Raw genomic sequence first — 25,848 nt, 5'->3', positions numbered from 1 at the left:
ACTGTCTTTGTTCCTCCACTCAGAATCTCTCCCCCTCTCACTTTCTACTCCGCAGTGTCTCTCTCCCTCTCTTTCTCTCTACTCTCCTTTACTTCCATTACAGTATTACACCGGTCTGGATGATTGCAGAGACAGCAACATGGCTGTGAATCTCGGCAAGAACAGACTGGCCCTTCTAACAGCCTACCAGGATGTTATCAACGAGACCTCGTCCACTGACTGGTAGGTCAATTGAACTTCCCTTATCTATCATGGCTCATCGGCATTAAAGTGTTTTTATCGTTGAGTGTGTGTGTGTGTGGGGGGGCGTTGAGGATGCGGATGGATGCACAGGACGGGATATGCACATCCCCCCCATGCAGTACCGTCTGCAGGCTGTTTTTTGTGATAGGCTACGCAGCATCCCCCTGGTCTTTTGCAGGAGGAACAGGATGGGGAGAAATGCCGAAGTAAGCCTACAAATTAAAGTTCAAAAAGCACTGTGGCAAAAATCGCAGGGAAATCATAGTTGATACTATAGGCTAGTATGTAACGATCCATGATGCGGGATGATCTACTGATACATGCATAACATGTAACGGTTCCATTCCAAAGCTGTCAGAAGCAGGGCGTTCAGTCCAGAGGGCGATTTTTTTTTCATACAATTAAAATCCCACTTGTTTAAAGTGCTGAAATGTGCGGCTGTTTACAGCAGACCAACTGACACAGCGGTCACTGGCTGCTCATAGTCCAGAACAGCAGCAGGCAATGTGCGCATTGATCAAATATTGAGAAAGAAGAAGGGTGATTCATTGTTTGCTCAGAGCGAGTTTTTACTTTGGACCACCGACCACTGTGTTTCTGTCTGTCATAGACAGACGTAGTGGGGAGTCCCTGAAAATGTTTGAATATTGAGAGAATGTACGTACGTTTCCCCCTTTGCAATAGCATACCGCTCGTTTCCCTAATTTTAAATAAAAACATTTACATGTAGCGTTCTCGCATCCCGACTAGCGAGGGCTGAGATGATATGGGCGAGGCGAGTAGTGTCAGTCTAAAAACCCTCAATGTGACAGGCCCTGTTTCTCTTCTGCTCCCTCTTCTCTCTTCCTCCCATTATACGCGATGTAACTGCTGTTTTGGCCTGTTGGGGGGGGGTTATCCATACATTCCATCGGGCCTTGTGTCAATGTGGAGGCGTTTCTCTTCCCTTTGTGTGGAAATGGATACACATGGTCAGTGGAATATCTGTTCACCTACAAAACCAGCCGGCCTTAACAGAGAGAGTGAGACATTCTGAAAGGCTGCATCCATTGAAGTCCACTGATGATCACTTCTCTCTTTTGAAGATGGATAGGCCTTTGACTCTATGCTAAACAGCTTAAATTATCACATTTTTCCAACTAAAGATAACCAATTGCTATCTTTCAAGATAATATAAAACATTTTTTTTAGAGCATGTGTCATCCTTTGGAGTTTATCTCTATAGCCTTATAGGCATATAGAGTTGATCTGATTGAATCATCTACAACATCACTATTGTAATGTCTCTTTAATAATAAAAGATGCCACAAGCCAAGAAACAATATATTTTGTCAGTCTGCCACCATTGTTTTGTTTATTTTTCAATACAGATGTAGCCTTTTATTGTTGCCTAAATGGCAGTATCTGCATGTTTTGACTGGGCTTCAGTAGTCTACCACCAGCCTGTTGGATTGCCCATTCCCTGTAGAGCCCCACTAACCCCCATTTCAGCCTGTGTCTGCTTGGAACAGGTTCACAAAAGCCCACAAAATGGATGCAAAGCAAAGTGAGATTTTCCTGTACATAGAAATGACATATTCTAAATTAAGAAGATACAGCTTGTATGTGTGATGATGAGACGTGTTACCATGCTGTTTTATTATAATCGTGTTGTAAACATTATATTGTTAAATGATAGAAGGCTAACCTAGGCTTTTGAGAGGAGGCATCCTCCCTCAACCTGCCTGTTAGCCAATAGCCACACTACTAGAGAAATTCCTACCTGTAGTTGAATATCACTCTCTGCTTTTTGTTCAAGTGGGTTGCACTCATATAATTGACAAAGGTTAATATTTCCTTAGGCTGTGTTTAAATGTTGCAAGGGCCCATTTTATTTGCTTATTTATCAGATTATAGCAAAGAATAGCTTGATAATGCAAAGGGCCTTAGGCTTTCCCCCATTTACTCACACTTGAACTGAGCTGAACAAAGACAGGGCTTTCAACCATCTATGACCCTAAACAACCTCAATCTTCCCCCTCTTTCCCTGTCCATATAATACCTCATCATCTATAACGTCATGGCTGCCTTGCCCCGACACACAAGTGTGCATGCACACACTTACACACACGCGCTGGCACTTTTTAAAATTTGCATTTTAATCATGTAGCATACGCTCTTATCCAGAGCGACTCACAGTAGTGAGTGCATACATTTTCCTACTTCTTCGTACTGGTCCCCTGTGGTGCCATGCTCTACCCACTTGACCCACACACCCCAACACACACACACATACCGTAAATGTATCATACCCCATCATACCCCCTCAAAAATATGAGCCCTCTTCATGGGCCCTCAATGCCTCTGACACACAGGTGTCTTTCCCCTAATGGTGGATAAGTGGTGGATTCATTGTGGGCTTTCTGTTCACATAACTGACCTTCCTTCTTCACTGAGCAACGCTGTCCTTGTCATGCATTTTTCAGGACTTTTTATGGAGTAAAAATGTATTCCCATTCAAATTCCTATTTTCCCTAACCCCTAACCCTAAACCTAACTTTAAGCCTAACCTTAACCCCTAAACCTAACCCTAACTCATAACTCTAAACCTAACCTTAACCCTAAACCTAACCCTTAAGCCTAAAATAGCATTTGAACAAATTCAGGACATTAAAAATGTCCAGACTTTTCTAAAAAATAATAATAATAATCCTACCTTGTCAGGACATTGTGATCCTGTTAAGGTAGGAAAATATGTACACACACAAGGTGATGGCACGACAATGGGCCTCAGGTCATCGTCATGGTGTCTCTGTGCATTCAAATTGCCATTGATAAAATACAATTGTGTTAGTTGTCCATAGCTTATTCCTGCCCATACCATAACCCCACCGCCACCATGGGGCACTCTGTTCACAAAATTTACATCAGCGATCCACTGGCCCACGCGACGCCCTACACTCTGTCTGCCATCTGCCCAGTACAGTTGAAACCGGGATTCATCCGTGAAGAGCACACTTCTCCAGCGGCCATCGAAGGTGAGCATTTGTCCACTGAAGTAAGTTACGACGCCGAACTTCAGTCAGTTCAAGACCCTGGTGAGGATGACGAGCACGCAGATGAGCTTCCCTGAGATGGTTTCTGACAGTACTGTATATGCAGAAATTATTTTGTTGTGCAAACCCACACTTTCATCAGTTGTCCAGGTGGCTGGTCTCAGACGATCCCGCAGGTGAAGAAGCCGGATGTGCAGGTCTTGTGCTGACGTGGTAACAGGTGGTCTGCGGTTGTGAAGCCGGTTGGACTTACTGCTGCATTCTCTAAAACAATGTTGGAAGTGGCTTATGGTGGAGAAATTCAACATTTAACTCTCTGGCAACAGCTTTGGTGGATATTCCTGTAGTCAGCATGCCAATTGCACTCTCCCTCAAAACTTGAGACATCTGTGGCATTGAGTTGTGTGACAAAGCTGCACATTTTAGAGTGGCCTTTTATTGTCCTCAGCACAACGTGCACCTGTGTAATGATCATGCTGTATAATCAGTTACTTGATATGCCACACCTGGCAAAGGAAAAAATGCTCACTAACAGGAATTCAAACAAATTTGTGCACACAATTTGAGAAAAATAAGCTTTTTGTGGTTATGAAAAAAAATCTGTGATCTTTAATTTCAGCTCATGAAACATGGGAACAACCCTTTACATGTTGCGCTTATATTTTTGTTCAGTATATATTCCTACCCCTCCCATCATGCCTTTTTAATCTTTCCAACCATGTCTCTGAAACCTGATTACAAAGCTAGTTCTGCATTGTAGGAGCTATAACAATCAAACGCTGGCGGCAAATACCTCATACAGGGTGAGAAGACACTACCTGTCTGATCATGGCATGATGAGACATTTCTCAAAGCGGTTCAGAAAAGGCAGACAAAGCCAGTAATAACTATTGCAGAAAGAATCCAGGTGGATGATGAATTATATTATAGTGTCCTTCAATTCAACGAGGACCAGCCAGAGCCTCAGTGACAGTTATGGCTAGAGCCTAGAGGACTCTTGAGAGGCTCTTGCAAGAGAAAATGAAGGCTTTTTGAACTCCACCATGAAGATGTGACGCACAACGAGCCAGAATGTCACAAGGGTTATCCAATATCAAACACACACAGACATCTGGAATGTTCCATGTAGAGCGGTGGCTGTTGCTGATTCACCGGGAGCCATGGGTTTGACCCTTTGACCCCTAGCCCTCTCAGTCATTACCTGACATGTTTCCTATATTATCCTGATGATCTGTTCCTTTACCCATCATGCTGCATTGATTGGGTTATCAATCCTTTTACTTGGATTAGATAGGTCCTGGTTGGTTGCTTCAGCAGAAAGGCTTCGTTAAAAGTGTAATATCTTAGTATCTGAAGACAGAAATATAAACTTTTTTCTGTCCTTTGCAATCAGTTGTCCATTTTTTTAAGAACAATGTTCTTCTAATTTGCTCAGTCAGATTTTTTTTGCTCTCCGTCTGTCATCACCGGTATAGGTCATATTCTGAACAGGAAGGAATGTTTTAGTTCTCAGACAGACAGCCAGACCCCTCTCTGTCCAATCAGCAGCAGGTTTGGCCCCTGACTTCCTGTCTGTCTCTTCTCCTGGAAGTCATCAGTGTGTCAGTCACCTGGTTGCATGGCCACCTCTGGCTGCTAGCCCGCTAAAAGCTATCCCACTATGCTCCATCCATACAATAACAAAATGTGCAATAAATCTCAAATTTGTCGTAGATAGTTTTTCATTTTACCCCGTTTTTTCAGTTATTTCAGTTAGGCTACATAAATCAGGATTATTGTGCACTTCAAAGGTACAACATGAGTTAAGGTGTCAATCTTTGTGTTTCTGTGTCTCGACTGTTATTGACTTTGTTGCAATGCTCCTTCAATGCAATGCTATTGCCTCCTCCTCCCACTCCTACTCAAGTGGCGCAGTGGTCTGCATCTCAGTGCTAGAGGCATCACTACAGACCCTGGTCGATTCCAGGCTGTATCGCAACCGGCCGTGATTGGGAGTCCCATAGAGCGGTGCACAATTGGCCCAGCGTCATCCGGGTTTGGCCGGGGTAGGACGTCATTGTAAATAAGAATTTGTTCTTAATTAACTTGTCTAGTTAAATAAAGGTTCAATAAAATAAATAAAAAATGCCCATCCCCCCTCCAAGTCAACCAGACATGGTGCTGGCGACATCCCTGGGGACAACACACATACAACACGCATGCAAACACACAGATGGAGAAAGAGAGGTATAGCTACAACTGTATAGGGTTCTTTTACACTCTTGTGCCATGGGAACCAATTTAAGCCACACACACACACTGTAAATTGGGCAATAGTGGTCTGGTGGTCTGGGAAAAGGCAGGAAGAGCTCACGTGGTTGAATTGGCCTCATTCATGTAATTAGCAAGAAAAATCCACAAACTGTTCATTTTAAATTCAATAACGTTATTATGCAATAATTCTGTTCTGGTCCAAGTGTTCTGGGGTTTCGAGTTGACTATGAGAGCACTGTACTACAATAAATGCTATATAACCCTCCAGTTATTAAGACAAAATGTCCAAATTTGGTTTGGGAAATCATTTGCACTCCACTTGCACTTTCATGCCATGGGGATGAAGATTCAATTGGGTAGAAAAGATAAGCCATGCAGTCATTCCACAGAACAGCTGTCTAACAATAAGTCGCACAACGAGACCCAACATGCTGACCAGACCGGACACGTCGCTTGCGCGAGCATCGCAAAATAAATGTAGAAATCCATGTTACTCAATTATTGCACACACACTGCTCGCGCGCGCCAACAAGCGTCTGCGATGCCAAGGGCTAAAATAGAACTCCTTTCTATTTCTGACGCAGATCGCGCTGAAAGTCCTGCCTCTCCCATCTCCTCATTGGTTTATAGAAGCAGGTACCCACGTGCCATCTCCTCATTGGTTATACCCACGTGGGTGATTGAAAGACTAACTGTTTTGCCGGTTGTCGTGGTAATACTACGAAAGTTTAGATGCTGATCATCATATAAGTTCAAAGATGAAAAGGCCTGGGAGTAGAGATGACTAGAAACGATTCGGTTGGCCGTTTTATGTGTGGATTAATTGTCGGAGTAGTGGACCTTGTGCATTTCAGGTAAAATAACAACTCAATGTTTATATCCCAGGACAAATTAGCTAGCAAGTGCAAGCTAACTAGATAAATTGCCATACATGTTTAATGCTTTTCGACCTGTCCCCAAATTCATGTCATTGGTTCAGCTTGTTTTGATATTTTAACCTGCATGTCGTAATCGCGTTTGGTGTAGGGGGACAAAATAAATGTATGCACGCGCGCAGCCTGTTTGGATTCCGTGTAAGGCTGTCTACTCCGTCATTTTCCATGCTAGGTCACTTATTTTAAGGTGATCAGCACACATACAATGATGGATTGGACACTGTCTGCCTGAAGTCATAGATGAGTTTCCGTCACTGACTTTTTCATGGTCTTGCATTTTGATTGCTCCAAGATCACAAAGACAAAACAGTATAAAAACATCCATCGAGCTCTGCAAATGGAGGACAGAAAAGTTTTCATTGGCTCTTGGCAGAGCTGAAACTTCCCTATGAGAAAGAAGTTATCCTTTGTTTATGGAGCCCAAAGCTAGAAAGTAGACCTTGAAAAGACGGTTTTGGTTTGCTCAGCTCCTTCAATCAGTAAGTCAGTCAGTCGAATCACAAAGGAAGTCAGAGAAACACCAGCCGAGACTGGAAACTCTACTGTTTGCTCTCTGCTGTCAAGAAATGACCTGGAAACCAGCGAGGGCAGTAAGAATCTGGAAAGTCCTGTGACCGATAGGCAAGTCACTTAGAAAAACACACCGTTTTGAAGCAATTTTTTTGTGTAAAATCCAAAGCCATTGAATTACTAGTCTCATTTACGTAGACCTCCTCACTCCTGGATTCACTCGGCGCTTGATCGCTCTCCAAGCCGGCCTCTGATTACTGGTATTGACCAAATCACAAAGCATGACAACCTCCCCAAACTAAGTTCGGACTCCATTGGCTTTAATACCACTGAGTGATGTGCTATTTGGAGAGGTCCTATGTGGTAGAGGCACAATGCCTTACCAACTAAACATTGACTTGATTTGGAATTCAATGCAAAACAAAATCCTGATACTGTTCTTCTTCATTCCCCCTTTCCATGCTGACCTTGAGTCTAATTTACTGACTAGTATTTTACAGATGGTGGCCATGAAGTTCGTTTCTACATACAATCTGTAAGTGTTTGTCCCTGTGTGTTGTTTTAATGACTTCTACAGCCCAGTATGTTGCATTGAAACAGATCCTCTTCAGGGAGTCTCTAGTGAAGAATCATAGTCATAGCAAATATTCCTCTCCTCGCTCCTCCACATCACATTCCCTCGTTTACCTCTGGACCCTAGGAGAGGACAGAGAAAGGAATTCTCACTGTGGAAATGGATGCCTGTATAATAAGTCAAATAATTCCTTCCCTTCTTTCAGAACAACACCGTGATGAAAATGCTGATTATTTGGCACTTGGGTATACTGTCAGTTAGCAGATCAGCGTCAGACACAGATCAGAGTGTGTGAGACAGTAACAATAATCCTGTCATTGTATTGTGTGTTTTGGCATAGCCTCAGTTGTAGGAACTGGACTGTTATTCTGTCTGGAGCTCAGCCTTCTGCTACTTATTGTGATTATGAGCATGTCACAGGGCTTGACAATCCTTCAGAATGGGTTTACCTTTGAACATTTAGCAGGTTTCTTATGCCCTTTACAGACAGACTTTACGGTATGTTGCCTTTAAAACAAATCAGGTATGTTTTTTAGAGCCCAATTCATACAGTCCCATTTTTACCACATTCTTGCCAGTTTAAGCCTTTTATATTTCCTGTGCAGATGCCGGCAAATTTAGGAGTGGGAGTAGACATGCATTTTAATAAACCCATTGAATATACACCATCACAAAGAAATCAATTTTTAATTTGTTTTAGGCAGGCCCTAAGAAACATTTGAAAATACTTTGAAAATGTATTTTCCAAATAATAGAATGGCAGATGTTGATTTGAATTGTGTTACTGGTTTTGCAGCATATATGCTACATGTGTAACGGATGTGAAACGGCTAGCTTAGTTAGCGGTGGTGCGCGCTAAATAGCGCTTCAATTGGTGACGTCACTTGCTCTGAGACCTTGAAGTAGTAGTTCCCCTTGCTCTGCAAGGGCCGCGGCTTTTGTGGAGAGATGGGTAACGATGCTTCGTGGGTGACTGTTGTTGATGTGTGCAGAGGGTCCCTGGTTCGCGCGCCGGGTATGGGCGAGGGGACGGTCTAAAGTTATACTGTTACACATGGCTGCGCCATGCACATGAAATCAATAGTTATTTTGTAAATTTAACAGACAAGACACACTTAGGCTACCCTGAACAGTCAATTCAAATAATATTTCTCCCACAAAACTTGTCTCAGCAACGTGTGGAACCGCTGTCATATAAATCTAGAGGTGTAGGCATGGGTGGGCCCAGGCCCACCCAATCAAATTGAGATTAATTTTTTTTTTAATACATTATTATTCCAAAAATGCTAACATTTCTGGCTACGCCCATGTATAAAACAAGTGATATTTTGAAACAGTGCCCAGGGAGCATGACACTTGGGTGAATTGTTGGAATCATGGAAATAGAATTATTATTCTAATTCTACAGTTAGAATATAAAAGTGGGCACTTTGAATACAGTGTTTGACATGACAACAAAATAAAATTCCAGGGAGGAGTCATTGTGACAGGGTAGGAACCAAAATGTTGACAATTGTTTTCTAAGGGACCCTATAATCATTGGCTACATTGAATGTTATCTTAGCTACTTGATGTAGCTAACATATTTTTGCGTTGTGTATTCTTTAAAAAATATATATTTTTGAATTATACCCCCTTTTTCGTAGTATCCAATTGTTAGTAGTTACTATCTTGTCTCATCGCTACAACTCCAGTACGGGCTCGGGAGAGACGAAGGTCGAAAGCCATGCGTCCTCCGAAACACAACCCAACCCGCGCATCCAACCCGGAAGTCAGCCGCACCAATGTGTCGGAGGAAACACCGTGCACCTGGCAAACTGGTTAGCGTGCACTGCGCCCGGCCCGCCACAGGAGTCACTAGTGCGCGATGAGACAAGGATATCCCTACCGGCCAAACCTTCCCTAACCCGGACTACGCTAGGCCAATTGTGCTTCGCCCCATGGACCTCCCGGTCGCGGCCGGCTGCGACAGAGCCTGGGCTCGAACCCAGAGTCTCCGATGGCACAGCTAGCACTATGATGCATTGCCCTATGCCGCGTAGCGTATTCTTTTGATTTAGAATATACTGTTGCACAAAAAACATGCAGATGTAGGTCTACACCAAAACTGGTATTATCTGACTGTATTTCTAGTTACGTTTGCTCTGACTCAGTACATTTATTAGCAAGCTAGCGATTAGCTTTAGCGGCTAACAGCATTAACGGCTAAGACTAGCTGTTTGCAGATGTAAGAAACACAAACTAATAGTGTAATTCTCGAAAGCTAGTGGATTTATATTAGGACGCAATGTGAAAACAGCATTGTCTCACGAGTGGCGCAGCGGTCTAAGACACTGCATCTCAGTGCTGGAGGTGTCACTACAGACACTGGTTTGATTCCAGGCTGTATCACAACTGGCCGTGGTTGGGAGTCCCATAGGGTGGCGCACAATTGGCCCAGCGTCGTCCAGGTTAGGGTTTGGCCGGGGTAGGCCGTCATTGTAAATAACAATTTGTTCTTAACTGACTTGCCTAGTTAAATAAAGGTTAAATATTTTTTTTTAAATATCTTTGTCATCAACATTGTTGCATGTGCTGCATTGACTCAACGCAAGTATCTCCAGGTCGAGGAGGAACAACAAATGCGAAATTGAGTGACAAGGGGCGAGGCTAGGTCTGTGTGGAAAGTGGCACGAGAGAGAGAGAGAGAGCGGAAAGAGATGACGAAGTAAACTATAAAAATGGACGTTACACACGGCGTATCACATTTAACAAACCAAACATTCAAATACCGTTATAGAAGGTAAAGTAAACCGATCCATGCATCAATACCTGTGTATCATAAAATACTGTATACCGCCCAGCCCTAAGGTGAAGTGACATGCCTTGCAAAGTTTAGAACCGGCGAAAGAGCTTATTAAGAGCCAATGCCTCCTCAGCATTACGGCTACATTTCATACTAAGCTGTAGGCAGAACTTTACCGCAATCATGACTAGGTCGGTTGGCGGAAATAAAAGTGGAGGCTTTGTCGCCTGCAATACCTTTCATATATAAAGAAAAGTCTGAAAAAGGTTGTTGGGATGCTAGTTGGCATAAAGACGTCTTGGTTTGAAAGGTGTATTAGTATGTTAGTATCTGATAATAAATGCACAGTTTTGTCCCAAAGGAAAGTAACAAAGGATTCTGGTCCCCTCTAAAGTGTTCAAATTAACACTATTTGCTTTCAGCATCAACGGGACCTTTCATCTTGCTGTGGGAAATGTTAGGCTAACCGTTTGCGCCAGCTAGCATTACCTGTCCCAAATGGAATTCCTCCTCTCAAGCATCTTGTGTGCGGAACACAGCAGCAGCTACAGTAGCAGCATTCGGCTCAGTTGCCCATTAAAGCACATCTGGCAGTGCCTGCTCTCTCGCTTCAGGCAGCCGTGGCTATTTCTGATTCTAACAGGCTTTAGCATAAATAGTGTATCGACAAGCTAGCATCTCTTTCCAACACCAGCCCAGCATGCTAGCTCTCTCGCTGACACATGGGAACAAAGATAAAGGTGGAGGAGGTTGGGAAGGAGTAGGCATTCTGTCCAGGTCAGGCCTGAGTGCCTACAGATGATGCCACTGCTAACAAGCCACTGAGGATTATGGGTGCAGGAGTTGGGCGCACCTTAGAGGGAGAGGTTCGCTAGCTAACACCGTCCCCCACTCTGATTCAGTTCCTACACTTCATACCAACCCTTCTTCAGTGCCTTCATCCACCTTCACCCATGACCCTCCACCCAATCCACCCCCAATGACCCTACTCTGCTTCAACCCCTTGTGAGTTCATCTTCCCCCCAGCCCCTTACAACCACTACTGATGTCCCCATCCTGCTTTAGTTTCTACCCCCCCACCTCTATCTACCCTCTCAGGACTGGGATTCAGTTGGACTTGATAATCAGCTGTGTGGAAGTAATCGGCCCGCTAATCCCCCAACATTAAACAGCATATCTCCAACTTTAAACATCTAGGTAAGTCTGGCCGTGCCAGTAGTTTTGGTGATAACAAAAACAGACAGCAGCGTGGTCTTATCAGAGAGCTGCTTCCCCTGCCTGACAATGTACAGCAGGCCTCGCCCCAGGCCTCAGAGTGGCCATGCTGAGTTGAGTTTATGAAAAATAGCATCTGATGAAATATTAACAAAAAGGCTTTATTTAGGCCTTTGAGGAAAATACTACAAGGTGGTGAAACCAAAGCAGAAGACTGGCCTTTGTGTACTTTGTTTGGCGGCGGTTTGAAGTGTGTGTGTAATGCTGTTTGATCTGTGTGTTTCCGTGTCCTCTCACGCTGTTTCAGGTGGATCCCACTGTTCGCTCTCTATCCCAATGGGACTTCCTATGAGGAAACACTCCTTCTAAAATAGGTCCGGCAGCTAAAAGCTTACCCCAGGTGGTGGCTCTGGCAGTCTCTGTGTTACTATGCTATTTGTCTCCAGCCCTGTTTCTCCTGGCACTACTCCTTCCCTCCTGCATATCTTTCCTTCAGAAAGGAAGAACGGAAGACTGCTTAGCAGTACCATGACGGAAGGCTATCCAGTCAAGGCAATTCAGTGGCTTGGCCCTTTCTACTCTCATTTTAGATCTGCGTTTTGGTATTTCTTATGCGTTTTAATCTTTTTTTCCTAAGTGAAAAGCACATAATTCTGAGTTAACCCGAGCCATACGTTTAGCTAGTTATCTAAGTAAGGTTAAGTGGCTGAATTAATAAGGTGATGGGGTATCATATTGTGTTAGCTTTGAGAAGTCAAAGCCCTTTGGATGAGTTATTTGTACAGTAATGGCAGTTGATTGGGTTTTTCTCCTCTTCAATCTCGGCCCGTCTGCTCCTCCCCGTCTTCTACAAGCTGAGCATGCAGGGTCCATGCTATCTGGGATCCTTGGGACGTCCCTCCCCAATTGACATTGACATTTGAAAATGGTTGGTAAGGGCTAGGACCCCATACAGCACTAACCAAACAGGCAGGCCCGTTGCCCTAGCAAATCCAGACTCGACACAGCAGGTACTGTAGGCCTACACATGCTGCTCCAGAGACATTTTTTCTTTTTAATTTAACCTTAATTTAACTAGGCAAGTCAGTTAAGAACAAATTCTTATTTACCATGACAGACTACCTCGGCCAAACCCGGACCAATTGTGCCCTGCCCTATGGGCCTCCCAATCACGTGGAGCTGCACTAGAACAAAGCAATCCCATCTCCAAGCAACTTAAAGAACACAATCAAAGCTGAATTATTCATTGAAATCACGACGGTTACGCTCACTAGCCTGAAGTGAATAATTTATTCTGCGTTTATATGGTTTGCCACAAATTCAATGGATGTAGTATTTTGTAGGTCATGATGATGAAACGTAACGTTAGTCATGGTATGTTAGTGGTGATAGCTACACCAGTGATGACGAGTGGAGAGAACAGTGTTCCAAGACACAATGAAGAAGTGGTTTGGGGTCTTTTAAAATACATTTGATGTTACATACAGTATTTATGACCATGGAATTATGAATTACTAAATTATCACTAGTAACTGCAGTTTGTCAGTTTGTTCTACATTGTAAGTACTAGTAGCATTCTTTTCACCCTTCCAATGCTACCCACATGCATCCATTCATGTGTATTGTTAACCTTCTTTGGTTACATAATGTGAACCTGCTGTTCTTTTTCTTCTTTACTGTTTGCAGGGTTTGTTTTTCAAATAGATATATATTCCATTCCTTTGTACCATCAGAACACTTGATAAAAAGGACTGAGAATCAGAAAAGCACAGGGAGCCCTTACAACAACAACAAAATTGTCAAATGTAGAAATCGTATTTTTAAGTGTAATATAACTGTTGAACATACATTTCAGATGTGAAACCATATTTTCACATATTTTAAATGTAGAGTTCACATGTTAACACCACTTTTTCAGGTGAGAGGAAAGACATGTTTTCACCTCACATGGGAAATGCAGTTGTACATGTGAAATTGGAGGTTTCACATGTTAAAACTTTCATGTTCACGTGTGGAATTGCAAGTTCACATGTGTTGGTGAAATAGTTGTATTCTCCTCACATGTGAAATGGTGGTGTTAACATGTTGCAGTAACAATGTTTCCACATATGGAATTACAAACTCTGTATTACCATTCTGTAAATAAGTAACATGATCTACCTGAGTATGATAATTCAAGTGTCTTAAAAAGAATGATTTATTACGCGCCTGCCTTCATACGTTGGTCAGAGACCGCTGGAAGAAACGCAGTGAAAGAACAGAGAAGCTAGCGTTCCGTGTCTCCTTATTGATCCTTTTAAACCCTCTACTGCACATCGTTGCCTTCAGGCAACAGAAAACCCCTTTTCCCTTCTTATAGTGACGGCAGTGTGCTTGAGGACAGTGGCCGCAAGGAAGAATGGATACCAGAATCAGGTTTGAGAGGCAGTGAAATACAAGTTTATGCCCATATTGTATTTTCTTATGAAAGGAGTGCCTGTTTCTACTATATTTCACATAATACATGTTTTAAATATATCAGATTTGACTTGGTGTTTTAGTAACCTTTTGGCACAGCGTTGCCCTAAGGCAAATGTGTAAAACTGCAACAAACCAAAAAATATATTGATACATTATCAGAAAGCCAAAAAACAAACAAAACAAATGGCCTTAAGGGCCTCCCGGGTGGCTCAGTGGTCTAGGGCACTGCATCGCAGTGCTAGCTGTGCCACCAGAGACTCTGGGTACGCGCCCAGGCTCTGTCGCAGCCGGCCGCGACCGGGAGGTCCATGGGGCAATGCACAATTGGCCTAGCGTTGTGAGGGTTTGGCTGGTAGGGATATCCTTGTCTCATCGCACACTAGCGACTCCTGTGGCTGGTCAGGCGTTTCCTCTGGCACATTGGTGCAGCTGGCTTACGGGTTGGATGCGCGCTGTGTTTAGAAGCAGTGCGGCTTGGTTGGGTTGTGTTTCGGAGGACGCATGGCTTTCGACCCTCGTCTCTCCCGAGCCCATACAGGAGTTGTAGCGATGAGACAAGATAGTAACTACTAACAATTGGATACCACGAAATTGGGGAGATAAGGGGGCAAATAAAATAAAAAACAAATGGGCACAATTTACCCCCTCTCAACCAACTCAGTGCTGGAATTACGTTTTTTTTTATTGGAATGCTTCCCCCACACGCCATTGCCCCCTCCTCCCCCCCTTGCAGTCCCCCACGTCTAACAAGGGATCATTAAATCAACCAATGTGAGAGCAGGGGGGAGTTGTTGTTTCCGAGGGGATTTATTTAAATCATATTCGGGTCGTTTATCATGACGACCATGCTCTGGGGTGCTCTCAGGGCATTCCTATTGAGCTGCACTGTAAATGTAAATGGTCCGTCTGACCCACCGAGGTTGAAATGTCCCTAGTGTTGTTTTTCCCAAAACAGTTCTATCCATCACATGTTGTAGTGACCGGGGTATTGAGATCTGCTCACTGTGCTCTGCTCTCTCCCCTGCCTGTGCGTGCTGCATTTGTAACCCTACTGCTACCAGCACTTTGGGCCCTTTGCCCAGACTCTGGGAGAGAGAAAGATAGAGGAGAGCAATTATAATAGAGCTGTTTATTTCCCAAAAGAGTCTCCATCTGATTCTGCTATCTGTTGTGATTGTGAGAGTTCGTTGAGGTGTTCCGGGGTATTAGCAGAATTGACAACACAGATGAAACCATAGCACTAGCAACAGTTATCAATTGTTAAAATGTTTTAAAAACAATTCTAATACATTTCAGGAATTTTGGTAGGAATTCAGGTATTTATTGTCAAATGTCACTTTTTAATTTTTTAGAATGCATTCATATATACATTTTGTAATGGTATCAGGTAATTTAAAGAAAAATATATGTGCCCAATTTGCATAAATACACGGGATGTATTTGCATATATGAACACATTAACATAAAGGGGTGGAGCAGGGCTTCAACCACCAAAACACTTGCTCTGTCTGTCTAGGCCTACCTGCACTCAACTATGCTGTCGAGACTGCCTCATTCAAGTGTGTTAATAGCAGGATACCCTCGGATAAAAAAATCCAACACGCTTGGCTCTATGGTACACCTATTTATACATACTTTACATTTTTTGTGAGATCAGACATAATATCACTATGACTGTTGATTTTTGATTTTTAAAGACAATGTATTCCTTTGAGCCAATTTCAGCCATTGCCAGGTTGTGTTTGACAGGTGATTACAAACATTTCTGCGGCCGTAACGTTAACGGGGGGAAAAGGACAGGCACAAGCAGGAGTATGAAAGAGTCACATGAGTAAAATGAACACAATCAATCCAGTGAGATTTAAGTGACAAGTGGATTTTGCACCCTTCAAACACAGGAAATAGATGGCTGAAAGAAACAGATAGGTGGGCGGGGCATGCACGTTGCTAATTGCACTCTTTGAATGCTGCCTTTTTAACAAGAATTGTCTAATTTTGTTGAGTTCCTTTGAGCTAGCTCAAACTCTTGTCTTTCCATCTGTCTCTATTTTGTTGTCTCTCTTTCATTCTTCTATCAATCTTGCTTTCTTTCTTCTTTTTTGCTCTCCCTTTATTTGTTATTTTCTCCATCTCCTTTCTCTCTTTTTCGTTTTCTCCTCTCTGTCAGATTCCATTGATTTACGAAAGAGCGGCAGACAGTATGAAGCTCCAGCACAGTGTATGGTTCCTCTCAGCTTGGTTCGATGAATGTGAAAGGCCTGTACTAGTCCGCCTTACTCATATTCTCCCCAGAAATATCATGTTTTAGGTCAAGGCTCCACTTGGCACATCACAAAATGAAAACCTTGTGGAAAATCTAGTTATAATCCCTTGAATAAAATTGTATTTATATCCAACCAATAGCGGCGCTGCCGAGACCTGCCTGCATCTCATATGATGCATGGAGGATGAAGCTTAGGGATTTGTGGAAAATATGAAATGATTTGCAGAACAGTGTCAGGGGAGGAGAGGGGTAGAGCTTAGGCCCAGCTAAGACGAGAGGGAGGTGAGTGTAGGCTTCACTATGGCCCCAATGGGCCTTCCTCCATCCTCAAGGACGTTTGACTGTACAGCACAGTAATTGTCTGGGTTTCTCCTCCCATGCTGTGAGGGTAATCTTTTGGTAACTGCTGCTTGTCTATAACTCTGTTGATGGAATTATACGGGCACAGTAAGGGCCCCGCACTCCTCTCCATCTGGCGTCCTGCTTCGCCCACCTCTCTCTCTCCGTCTCCTGTACCTCCCTTGCTATACCTCCCATTTTCCTTGCTCCCTTGAACACTCTTTTTCATCTCTTGCCCGCTCTCTCCCTTTCCCTCCCCCTTTTCTCTCTCTCTCCCCTCATCCCCTTCTCGCTCTCTCCCCTCATCCCCTTCTCACTCTCTCCCCTCATCCCCTTCTCACTCTCTCCCCTCATCCCCTTCTCACTCTCTCCCCTCATCCCCTTCTCTCTCTCATATACACCATTCACTCTCATTAATTCCCAATCCCAGGAGCAGAGAGGAGACTGCTCTGCTGTCAGCTGATGTAGGAGATTAGTAGATCCTCTCCCCCACCAAACCCAAAACACACAATACTGCCAAGAGAGAGAGAAATATTTGTGGCAGAGTGACAATATGCAGCTGTTTTATGTATTACTTTAATGTACTTTGTCTTCGTACAATTCATATTTTCTGACAATAGGACCATAGCTTTCATATATAAATCAGATGTAAATATACCAGGCACATACAATGGTGCAAAAAAGTATTTAGTCAGCCACCAATTGTGCAAGTTCTCCCACTTAAAAAGATGAGAGAGGCCTGTAATTCTCATCATAGGTACACTTCAACTATGACAGACAAAATGAGAAAAAAAATCCAGAAAATCACATTGTAGGATTTTTAATGAATTTATTTGCAAATTATGGTGGAAAATAAGTATTTGGTCACCTACAAACAAGCAAGATTTCTGGCTCTCACAGACCTGTAACTTCTTCTTTAAGAGGCTCCTCTGTCCTCCACTCGTTACCTGTATTAATGGCACCTGTTTGAACTTGTTATCAGTATAAAAGACACCTGTCCACTGTCACACTCCAAACTCCACTATGGCCAATACCAAAGAGCTGTCAAAGGACACTAGAAACAAAATTGTAGACCTGCACCAGGCTGGGAAGACTTAATCTGCAATAGGTAAGCAGCTTGGTTTGAAGAAATCAACTGTGGGAGCAATTATTAGGAAATGGAAGACATACAAGACCACTGATAATCTCCCTCAATCTGGGGCTCCACGCAAGATCTCACCCCGTGGGGTCAAAATGATCACAAGAACGGTGAGCAAAAATCCCAGAACCTCACAGGGGGACCTAGTGAATGACCTGCAGAGAGCTGGGACCAAAGTAACAAAGCCTACCATCAGTAACACACTATGTCGCCAGGGACTCAAATCCTGCAGTGCCAGACGTGTCCCCCTGCTTAAGCCAGTACATGTCCAGGCCCGTCTGAAGTTTGCTAGAGAGCATTTGGATGATCCAGAAGAAGATTGGGAGAATGTCATATGGTCAGATGAAACCAAAATATAACTTTTTGGTAAAAACTCAACTTGTCGTGTTTGGAGGACAAAGAATGCTGAGTTGCATCCAAAGAACACCATACCTACTGTGAAGCATGGGGGTGGAAACATCATGCTTTGGGGCTGTTTTTCTGCAAAGGGACCAGGACGACTGATCCGTGTAAAGGAAAGAATGAATGGGGCCATGTATCGTGAGATTTTGAGTGAAAACCTCCTTCCATCGGCAAGGGCATTGAAGATGAAACGTGGCTGGGTCTTTCAGCATGACAATGAGCCCAAACACACCACCCAGGCAACGAAGGAGTGGCTTCGTAAGAAGCATTTCAAGGTCCTGGAGTGGCCTAGCCAGTCTCCAGATCTCAACCCCATAGAAAATCTTTGGAGGGAGTTGAAAGTCCGTGTTGCCCAGCAACAGCCCCAAAACATCACTGCTCTAGAGGAAATCTGCATGGAGGAATGGGCCAAAATACCAGCAACAGTGTGTGAAAACCTTGTGAAGACTTACAGAAAATGTTTGGCCTCTGTCATTGCCAACAAAGGGTATATAACAAAGTATTGAGATAAACTTTTGTTGTTGACCAAATACTTAGTTTCCACCATAATTTGCAAATAAATTCATTAAAAATCCTACAATGTGATTTTTCTGGATTTTTTTTCTCATTTTGTCTGTCATAGTTGAAGTGTACCTATGATGAAAATTACAGGCCTCTCTCATTTTTAAGTGGGAGAACAATTGGTGGCTGACTAAATACTTTTTTGTCCCACTGTACATAGACAGGATTGTTCTCTCTCGTGCTGTCGAGATTCTCTCTGCACGATTAAGCTTTAGCTGTCACGAAGAGAAAACATGACCTGAATTTGTGTGTTACCGTTCAGATTTTGCATCACATCATCCGTACAGTGTATTTTTCCAAGATGGCTCCTCTTCTGTCATTACCACTGTATATGAGCACATAGATTACCTGACTATGTCCCAATCTAGATTAACATAATGCTTAGTTAGAGTTTAGAGATTTGTCCTGGTGAGACTTGTGATCAGAGTGTGGGTAGGTGCAGGTGCCACTGGCCACTGTATAGATTGTTTGATGCCCAGGGCAGAACTCATTCCATTAGTCCTGCTTTCATATCTCTGTCTGTCAGTTTGTCTAACATGGTGCCAGGTGCACAAAATTTAGGGCTTATAGGGATTCTCAGTCACAGCAGCCCTTAAACACAGATCTAGGATCAGATTGCTCAAGACACAATCCTAAATGTAATCATTAGGGGATTGAGAAAATATCTGGTCCTGTATCAGTGGTTAGAGGCAACTTTGGCAGCACAGGCTCTGGGTACCCTATTACTGGGAAGGCAGACTAGAGGGAGGCAGGAGAGGACTCTAGGCTGTATGATTGTATCAGATCTGTTTATGTACAGTGTAGTATAGCACTAACTCTCCAGTTGACGTTATGGCCAGTGTCTATCAGTGACTGAGTGCCCGTCCCCTCTTTATATACCACTATTGTTGGCATGAGAGTCTGTGTCCCTAGTGTCCTCACTCCTTATCCTTCTGTTTGAGGGGCAGCCCAAATTCCTGTCCAATTGCTGTGGTATAAGTCCATTAAAGAGTATTAAGCCCAGTGCTTTGAAAGTCATCACATGGATGTGTGGCAGCGATACAGCAGATTAAAAATCAACTGTTTCGCTCCCTGGGTCTGGTTTTCTCTCTATGCCTCTGGACAGTTCAGTCCATATGGTTTTATATAGTTCTCTCTCCCCTGGGCTAGTTCCATTCCATACACTTCTCAATCTCACAGGAACAGAGGGCTGTTTGTGATCCGGAGCCAGGCTGACTTTCCATGCCCATCTCCATCCCTGTGTCCATCCCTGTGCCCATCTCCATCCCTGTACCCATCTCCATCCCTGTGTCCATTCCTGTGCCCATCTCCATCCCTGTGTCCATCCCTGTGCCCATCTCCATCCCTGTGCCCATCTCCATCCCTGTGTCCATCCCTGTGCCCATCTCCATCCCTGTGTCCATTCCTGTGCCCATCTCCATCCCTGTGTCCATTCCTGTGCCCATCTCCATCCCTGTGTCCATTCCTGTGCCCATCTCCATCCCTGTGCCCATCTCCATCCCTGTACCCATCTCCATCCCTGTACCCATCTCCATCCCTGTGTCCATTCCTGTGCCCATCTCCATCCCTGTGCCCATCTCCATCCCTGTGCCCATCTCCATCCCTGTACCCATCTCCATCCCTGTGTCCATCCCTGTGCCCATCTCCATCCCTGTGTCCATCCCTGTGCCCATCTCCATCCCTGTGCCCATCTCCATCCCTGTGTCCATTCCTGTGCCCATCTCCATCCCTGTGCCCATCTCCATCCCTGTGTCCATTCCTGTGCCCATCTCCATCCCTGTGCCCATCTCCATCCCTGTGCCCATCTCCATCCCTGTACCCATCTCCATTCATGTGTCCATCCCTGTGCCCATCTCCATCCCTGTGTCCATCCCTGTGCCCATCTCCATCCATGTGTCCATCCCTGTGCCCATCTCCATCCCTGTGTCCATCCCTGTGCCCATCTCCATCCCTGTCTCCATCCCTGTGTCCATCCCTGTACCCATCTCCATCCCTGTGTCCATCCCTGTGCCCATCTCCATCCCTGTGTCCATCCCTGTGCCCATCTCCATCCCTGTGTCCATCCCTGTGCCCATCTCCATCCCTGTGCCCATCTCCATCCCTGTGTCCATTCCTGTGCCCATCTCCATCCCTGTGCCAATCTCCATCCCTGTACCCATCTCCATCCCTGTGTCCATTCCTGTGCCCATCTCCATCCCTGTGTCCATCCCTGTGCCCATCTCCATCCCTGTGTCCATTCCTGTGCCCATCTCCATCCCTGTGTCCATTCCTGTGCCCATCTCCATCCCTGTGCCCATCTCCATCCCTGTGCCCATCTCCATCCCTGTACCCATCTCCATCCCTGTACCCATCTCCATCCCTGTGTCCATTCCTGTGCCCATCTCCATCCCTGTGTCCATTCCTGTGCCCATCTCCATCCCTGTGTCCATTCCTGTGCCCATCTCCATTCCTGTGCCCATCTCCATCCCTGTGTCCATTCCTGTGCCCATCTCCATCCCTGTGCCCATCTCCATCCCTGTGCCCATCTCCATCCCTGTACCCATCTCCATCCCTGTGTCCATCCCTGTGCCCATCTCCATCCCTGTGTCCATCCCTGTGCCCATCTCCATCCCTGTGTCCATCCCTGTGCCCATCTCCATCCCTGTGCCCATCTCCATCCCTGTGTCCATTCCTGTGCCATCTCCTTCCTGTGCCCATCTCCATCCCTGTGTCCATTCCTGTGCCCATCTCCATCCCTGTGCCCATCTCCATCCCTGTGCCCATCTCCATCCCTGTACCCATCTCCATCCATGTGTCCATCCCTGTGCCCATCTCCATCCCTGTGTCCATCCCTGTGCCCATCTCCATCCATGTGTCCATCCCTGTGCCCATCTCCATCCCTGTGTCCATCCCTGTGCCCATCTCCATCCCTATGTCCATCCCTGTGCCCATTTCCATCCCTGTGTCCATCCCTGTGCCCATCTCCATCCCTGTGTCCATCCCTGTGCCCATCTCCATCCCTGTGCCCATCTCCATCCCTGTGCCCATCTCCATCCCTGTACCCATCTCCATCCATGTGTCCATCCCTGTGCCCATCTCCATCCCTGTGTCCATCCCTGTGCCCATCTCCATCCAAGTGTCCATCCCTGTGCCCATCTCCATCCCTGTGTCCATCCCTGTGCCCATCTCCATCCCTGTGTCCATCCCTGTGCCCATTTCCATCCCTGTGTCCATCCCTGTGCCCATCTCCATCCCTGTGTCCATCCCTGTGCCCATCTCCACCCCTGTGCCCATCTCCACCCCTGTGCCCATCTCCATCCCTGTACCCATCTCCATCCCTGTGTCCATCCCTGTGCCCATCTCCATCCCTGTGTCCATCCCTGTGCCCATCTCCATCCCTGTGCCCATCTCCATCCCTGTGTCCATTCCTGTGCCCATCTCCATCCCTGTGCCAATCTCCATCCCTGTGCCCATCTCCATCCCTGTACCCATCTCCATCCCTGTGTCCATTCCTGTGTCCATCCCTGTGCCCATCTCCATCCCTGTGTCCATTCCTGTGCCCATCTCCATCCCTGTGTCCATTCCTGTGCCCATCTCCATCCCTGTGCCCATCTCCATCCCTGTGCCCATCTCCATCCCTGTACCCATCTCCATCCCTGTACCCATCTCCATCCCTGTGTCCATTCCTGTGCCCATCTCCATCCCTGTGTCCATTCCTGTGCCCATCTCCATCCCTGTGCCCATCTCCATCCCTGTACCCATCTCCATCCCTGTGTCCATCCCTGTGCCCATCTCCATCCCTGTGTCCATCCCTGTGCCCATCTCCATCCCTGTGCCCATCTCCATCCCTGTGTCCATCCCTGTGCCCATCTCCATCCCTGTGCCCATCTCCATCCCTGTGTCCATCCCTGTGCCCATCTCCATCCCTGTGTCCATCCCTGTGTCCATCTCCATCCCTGTGTCCATCCCTGTGCCCATCTCCATCCCTGTGTCCATCCCTGTGCCCATCTCCATCCCTGTGTCCACCCCTGTGCCCATCTCCATCCCTGTGCCCATCTCCATCCCTGTGTCCATCCCTGTGCCCATCTCCATCCCTGTGTCCATCCCTGTGCCCATCTCCATCCCTGTGTCTATCCCTGTGCCCATCTCCATCCCTGTGTCCATCCCTGTGCCCATCTCCATCCCTGTGCCCATCTCCATCCCTGTGCCCATCTCCATCCCTGTGTCCATCCCTGTGCCCATCTCCATCCCTGTGTCCATCCCTGTGCCCATCTCCATCCCTGTGCCCATCTCCATCCCTGTGTCCATCCCTGTGCCCATCTCCATCCCTGTGTCCATCCCTGTGTCCATCTCCATCCCTGTGTCCATCCCTGTGCTATCTCCATCCCTGTGTCCATCCCTGTGCCCATCTCCATCCCTGTGTCCACCCCTGTGCCCATCTCCATCCCTGTGCCCATCTCCATCCCTGTGTCCATCCCTGTCCCCATCTCCATCCCTGTGTCCACCCCTGTGCCCATCTCCATCCCTGTGTCTATCCCTGTGCCCATCTCCATCCCTGTGTCCAGCCCTGTGCCCATCTCCATCCCTGTGCCCATCTCCATCCCTGTGTCCATCCCTGTGCCCATCTCCATCCCTGTGTCCATCCCTGTGCCCATATCTGTGCCCATCTCCATCCCTGTGCCCATCTCCATCCCTGTGTCCATCCCTGTGCCCATCTCCATCCCTGTGTCCATCCCTGTGCCCATCTCCATCCCTGTGCCCATCTCCATCCCTGTGCCCATCTCCATCCCTGTGTCCATCCCTGTGCCCATCTCCATCCCTGTGTCCATCCCTGTTCCCATCTCCATCCCTGTGTCCATTCCTGTGCCCATCTCCATCCCTGTGTCCATCCCTGTGCCCATCTCCATCCCTGTGTCCATCCCTGTGCCCATCTCCATCCCTGTGCCCATCTCCATCCCTGTGCCCATCTCCATCCCTGTGTCCATCCCTGTGCCCATCTCCATCCCTGTGTCCATCCCTGTGCCCATCTCCATCCCTGTGCCCATCTCCATCCCTGTGCCCATCTCCATCCCTGTGTCCATCCCTGTGACCATCTCCATCCCTGTGTCCATCCCTGTACCCATCTCCATCCCTGTGTCCATCCCTGTGCCCATCTCCATCCCTGTGTCCATCCCTGTGCCCATCTCCATCCCTGTGTCCATCCCTGTACCCATCTCCATCCCTGTGCCCATCTCCATCCCTGTGTCCATCCCTGTGTCCATCTCCATCCCTGTGTCCATCTCCATCCCTGTGTCCATCTCCATCCCTGTGCCCATCTCCATCCCTGTGTCCATCCCTGTACCCATCTCCATCCCTGTGTCCATCCCTGTGCCCATCTCCATCCCTGTGCCCATCTCCACCCCTGTGCCCATCTCCATCCCTGTACCCATCTCCATCCCTGTGCCCATCTCCATCCCTGTGTCCATCCCTGTGCCATCTCCATCCCTGTGCCCATCTCCATCCCTGTGTCCATCCCTGTGCCCATCTCCATCCCTGTGTCCCATCCCTGTGCCCATCTCCATCCCTGTACCCATCTCCATCCCTGTGTCCATTCCTGTGCCCATCTCCATCCCTGTGTCCATCCCTGTGCCCATCTCCATCCCTGTGTCCATTCCTGCCCATCTCCATCCCTGTGTCCATTCCTGTCCCATCCCATCCCTGTCCCATCTCCATCCCTGTGCCCATCTCCATCCCTGTACCCATCTCCATCCCTGTGCCCATCTCCATCCCTGTGTCCATCCCTGTGCCCATCTCCATCCCTGTGTCCATTCCTGTGCCCATCTCCATCCCTGTGTCCATTCCTGTGCCCATCTCCATCCCTGTGCCCATCTCCATCCCTGTGTCCATTCCTGTGCCCATCTCCATCCCTGTGCCCATCTCCATCCCTGTGCCCATCCCATCCCTGTACCCATCTCCATCCCTGTGTCCATCCCTGTGCCCATCTCCATCCCTGTGTCCATCCCTGTGCCCATCTCCATCCCTGTGTCCATCCCTGTGCCCATCTCCATCCCTGTGCCCATCTCCATCCCTGTGTCCATTCCTGTGCCCATCTCCATTCCTGTGCCCATCTCCATCCCTGTGTCCATTCCTGTGCCCATCTCCATCCCTGTGCCCATCTCCATCCCTGTGCCCATCTCCATCCCTGTACCCATCTCCATCCATGTGTCCATCCCTGTGCCCATCTCCATCCCTGTGTCCATCCCTGTGCCCATCTCCATCCCTGTGTCCATCCCTGTGCCCATCTCCATCCCTGTGTCCATCCCTGTGCCCATCTCCATCCCTGTGTCCATCCCTGTGCCCATCTCCATCCCTGTGTCCATCCCTGTGCCCATCTCCATCCCTGTGTCCATCCCTGTGCCCATCTCCATCCCTGTGCCCATCTCCATCCCTGTGCCCATCTCCATCCCTGTACCCATCTCCATCCCTGTGTCCATCCCTGTGCCCATCTCCATCCCTGTGTCCATCCCTGTGCCCATCTCCATCCCTCCCTGTGCCCATCTCCATCCCTGTGTCCATCCCTGTGCCCATCTCCATCCCTGTGTCCATCCCTGTGCCCATTTCCATCCCTGTGTCCATCCCTGTGCCCATCTCCATCCCTGTGTCCATCCCTGTGCCCATCTCCATCCCTGTGCCCATCTCCATCCCTGTGCCCATCTCCATCCCTGTGTCCATCCCTGTGCCCATCTCCATCCCTGTGTCCATCCCTGTGCCCATCTCCATCCCTGTGCCCATCTCCATCCCTGTGTCCATTCCTGTGCCCATCTCCATCCCTGTGCCAATCTCCATCCCTGTGCCCATCTCCATCCCTGTACCCATCTCCATCCCTGTGTCCATTCCTGTGTCCATCCCTGTGCCCATCTCCATCCCTGTGTCCATTCCTGTGCCCATCTCCATCCCTGTGTCCATTCCTGTGCCCATCTCCATCCCTGTGCCCATCTCCATCCCTGTGCCCATCTCCATCCCTGTACCCATCTCCATCCCTGTACCCATCTCCATCCCTGTGTCCATTCCTGTGCCCATCTCCATCCCTGTGTCCATTCCTGTGCCCATCTCCATCCCTGTGCCCATCTCCATCCCTGTACCATCCATCCCTGTGTCCATCCCTCCATCTCCATCC

At 46.9% G+C, this 25,848-nt stretch overlaps 1 protein-coding gene across 3 annotated transcripts in view; it reads left to right on the top strand.

The window, feature by feature from the left end:
- LOC115135942 (drebrin-like) overlaps positions 1-25,848 on the top strand; it is a 119,935-nt gene continuing 94,087 nt past the window's right edge. For 2 of the 3 annotated variants that reach the window (XM_065023714.1, XM_065023713.1), the window contains exon 1: positions 1-222. In XM_065023714.1, the coding sequence (XP_064879786.1) occupies positions 140-222 (83 nt within the window). In that variant the 5' untranslated portion in view covers positions 1-139. The remainder of the gene's footprint in view (positions 223-25,848) is intronic. The other variant, XM_065023715.1, reaches the window with a different exon arrangement.

Source organism: Oncorhynchus nerka, linkage group LG10 (assembly GCF_034236695.1).
Source record: "Oncorhynchus nerka isolate Pitt River linkage group LG10, Oner_Uvic_2.0, whole genome shotgun sequence".
Classification (NCBI taxonomy): domain Eukaryota; kingdom Metazoa; phylum Chordata; class Actinopteri; order Salmoniformes; family Salmonidae; genus Oncorhynchus; species Oncorhynchus nerka.
Note: the sequence above shows the minus strand (reverse complement) of the source record. Positions and strands in the feature narration are given on the sequence as shown.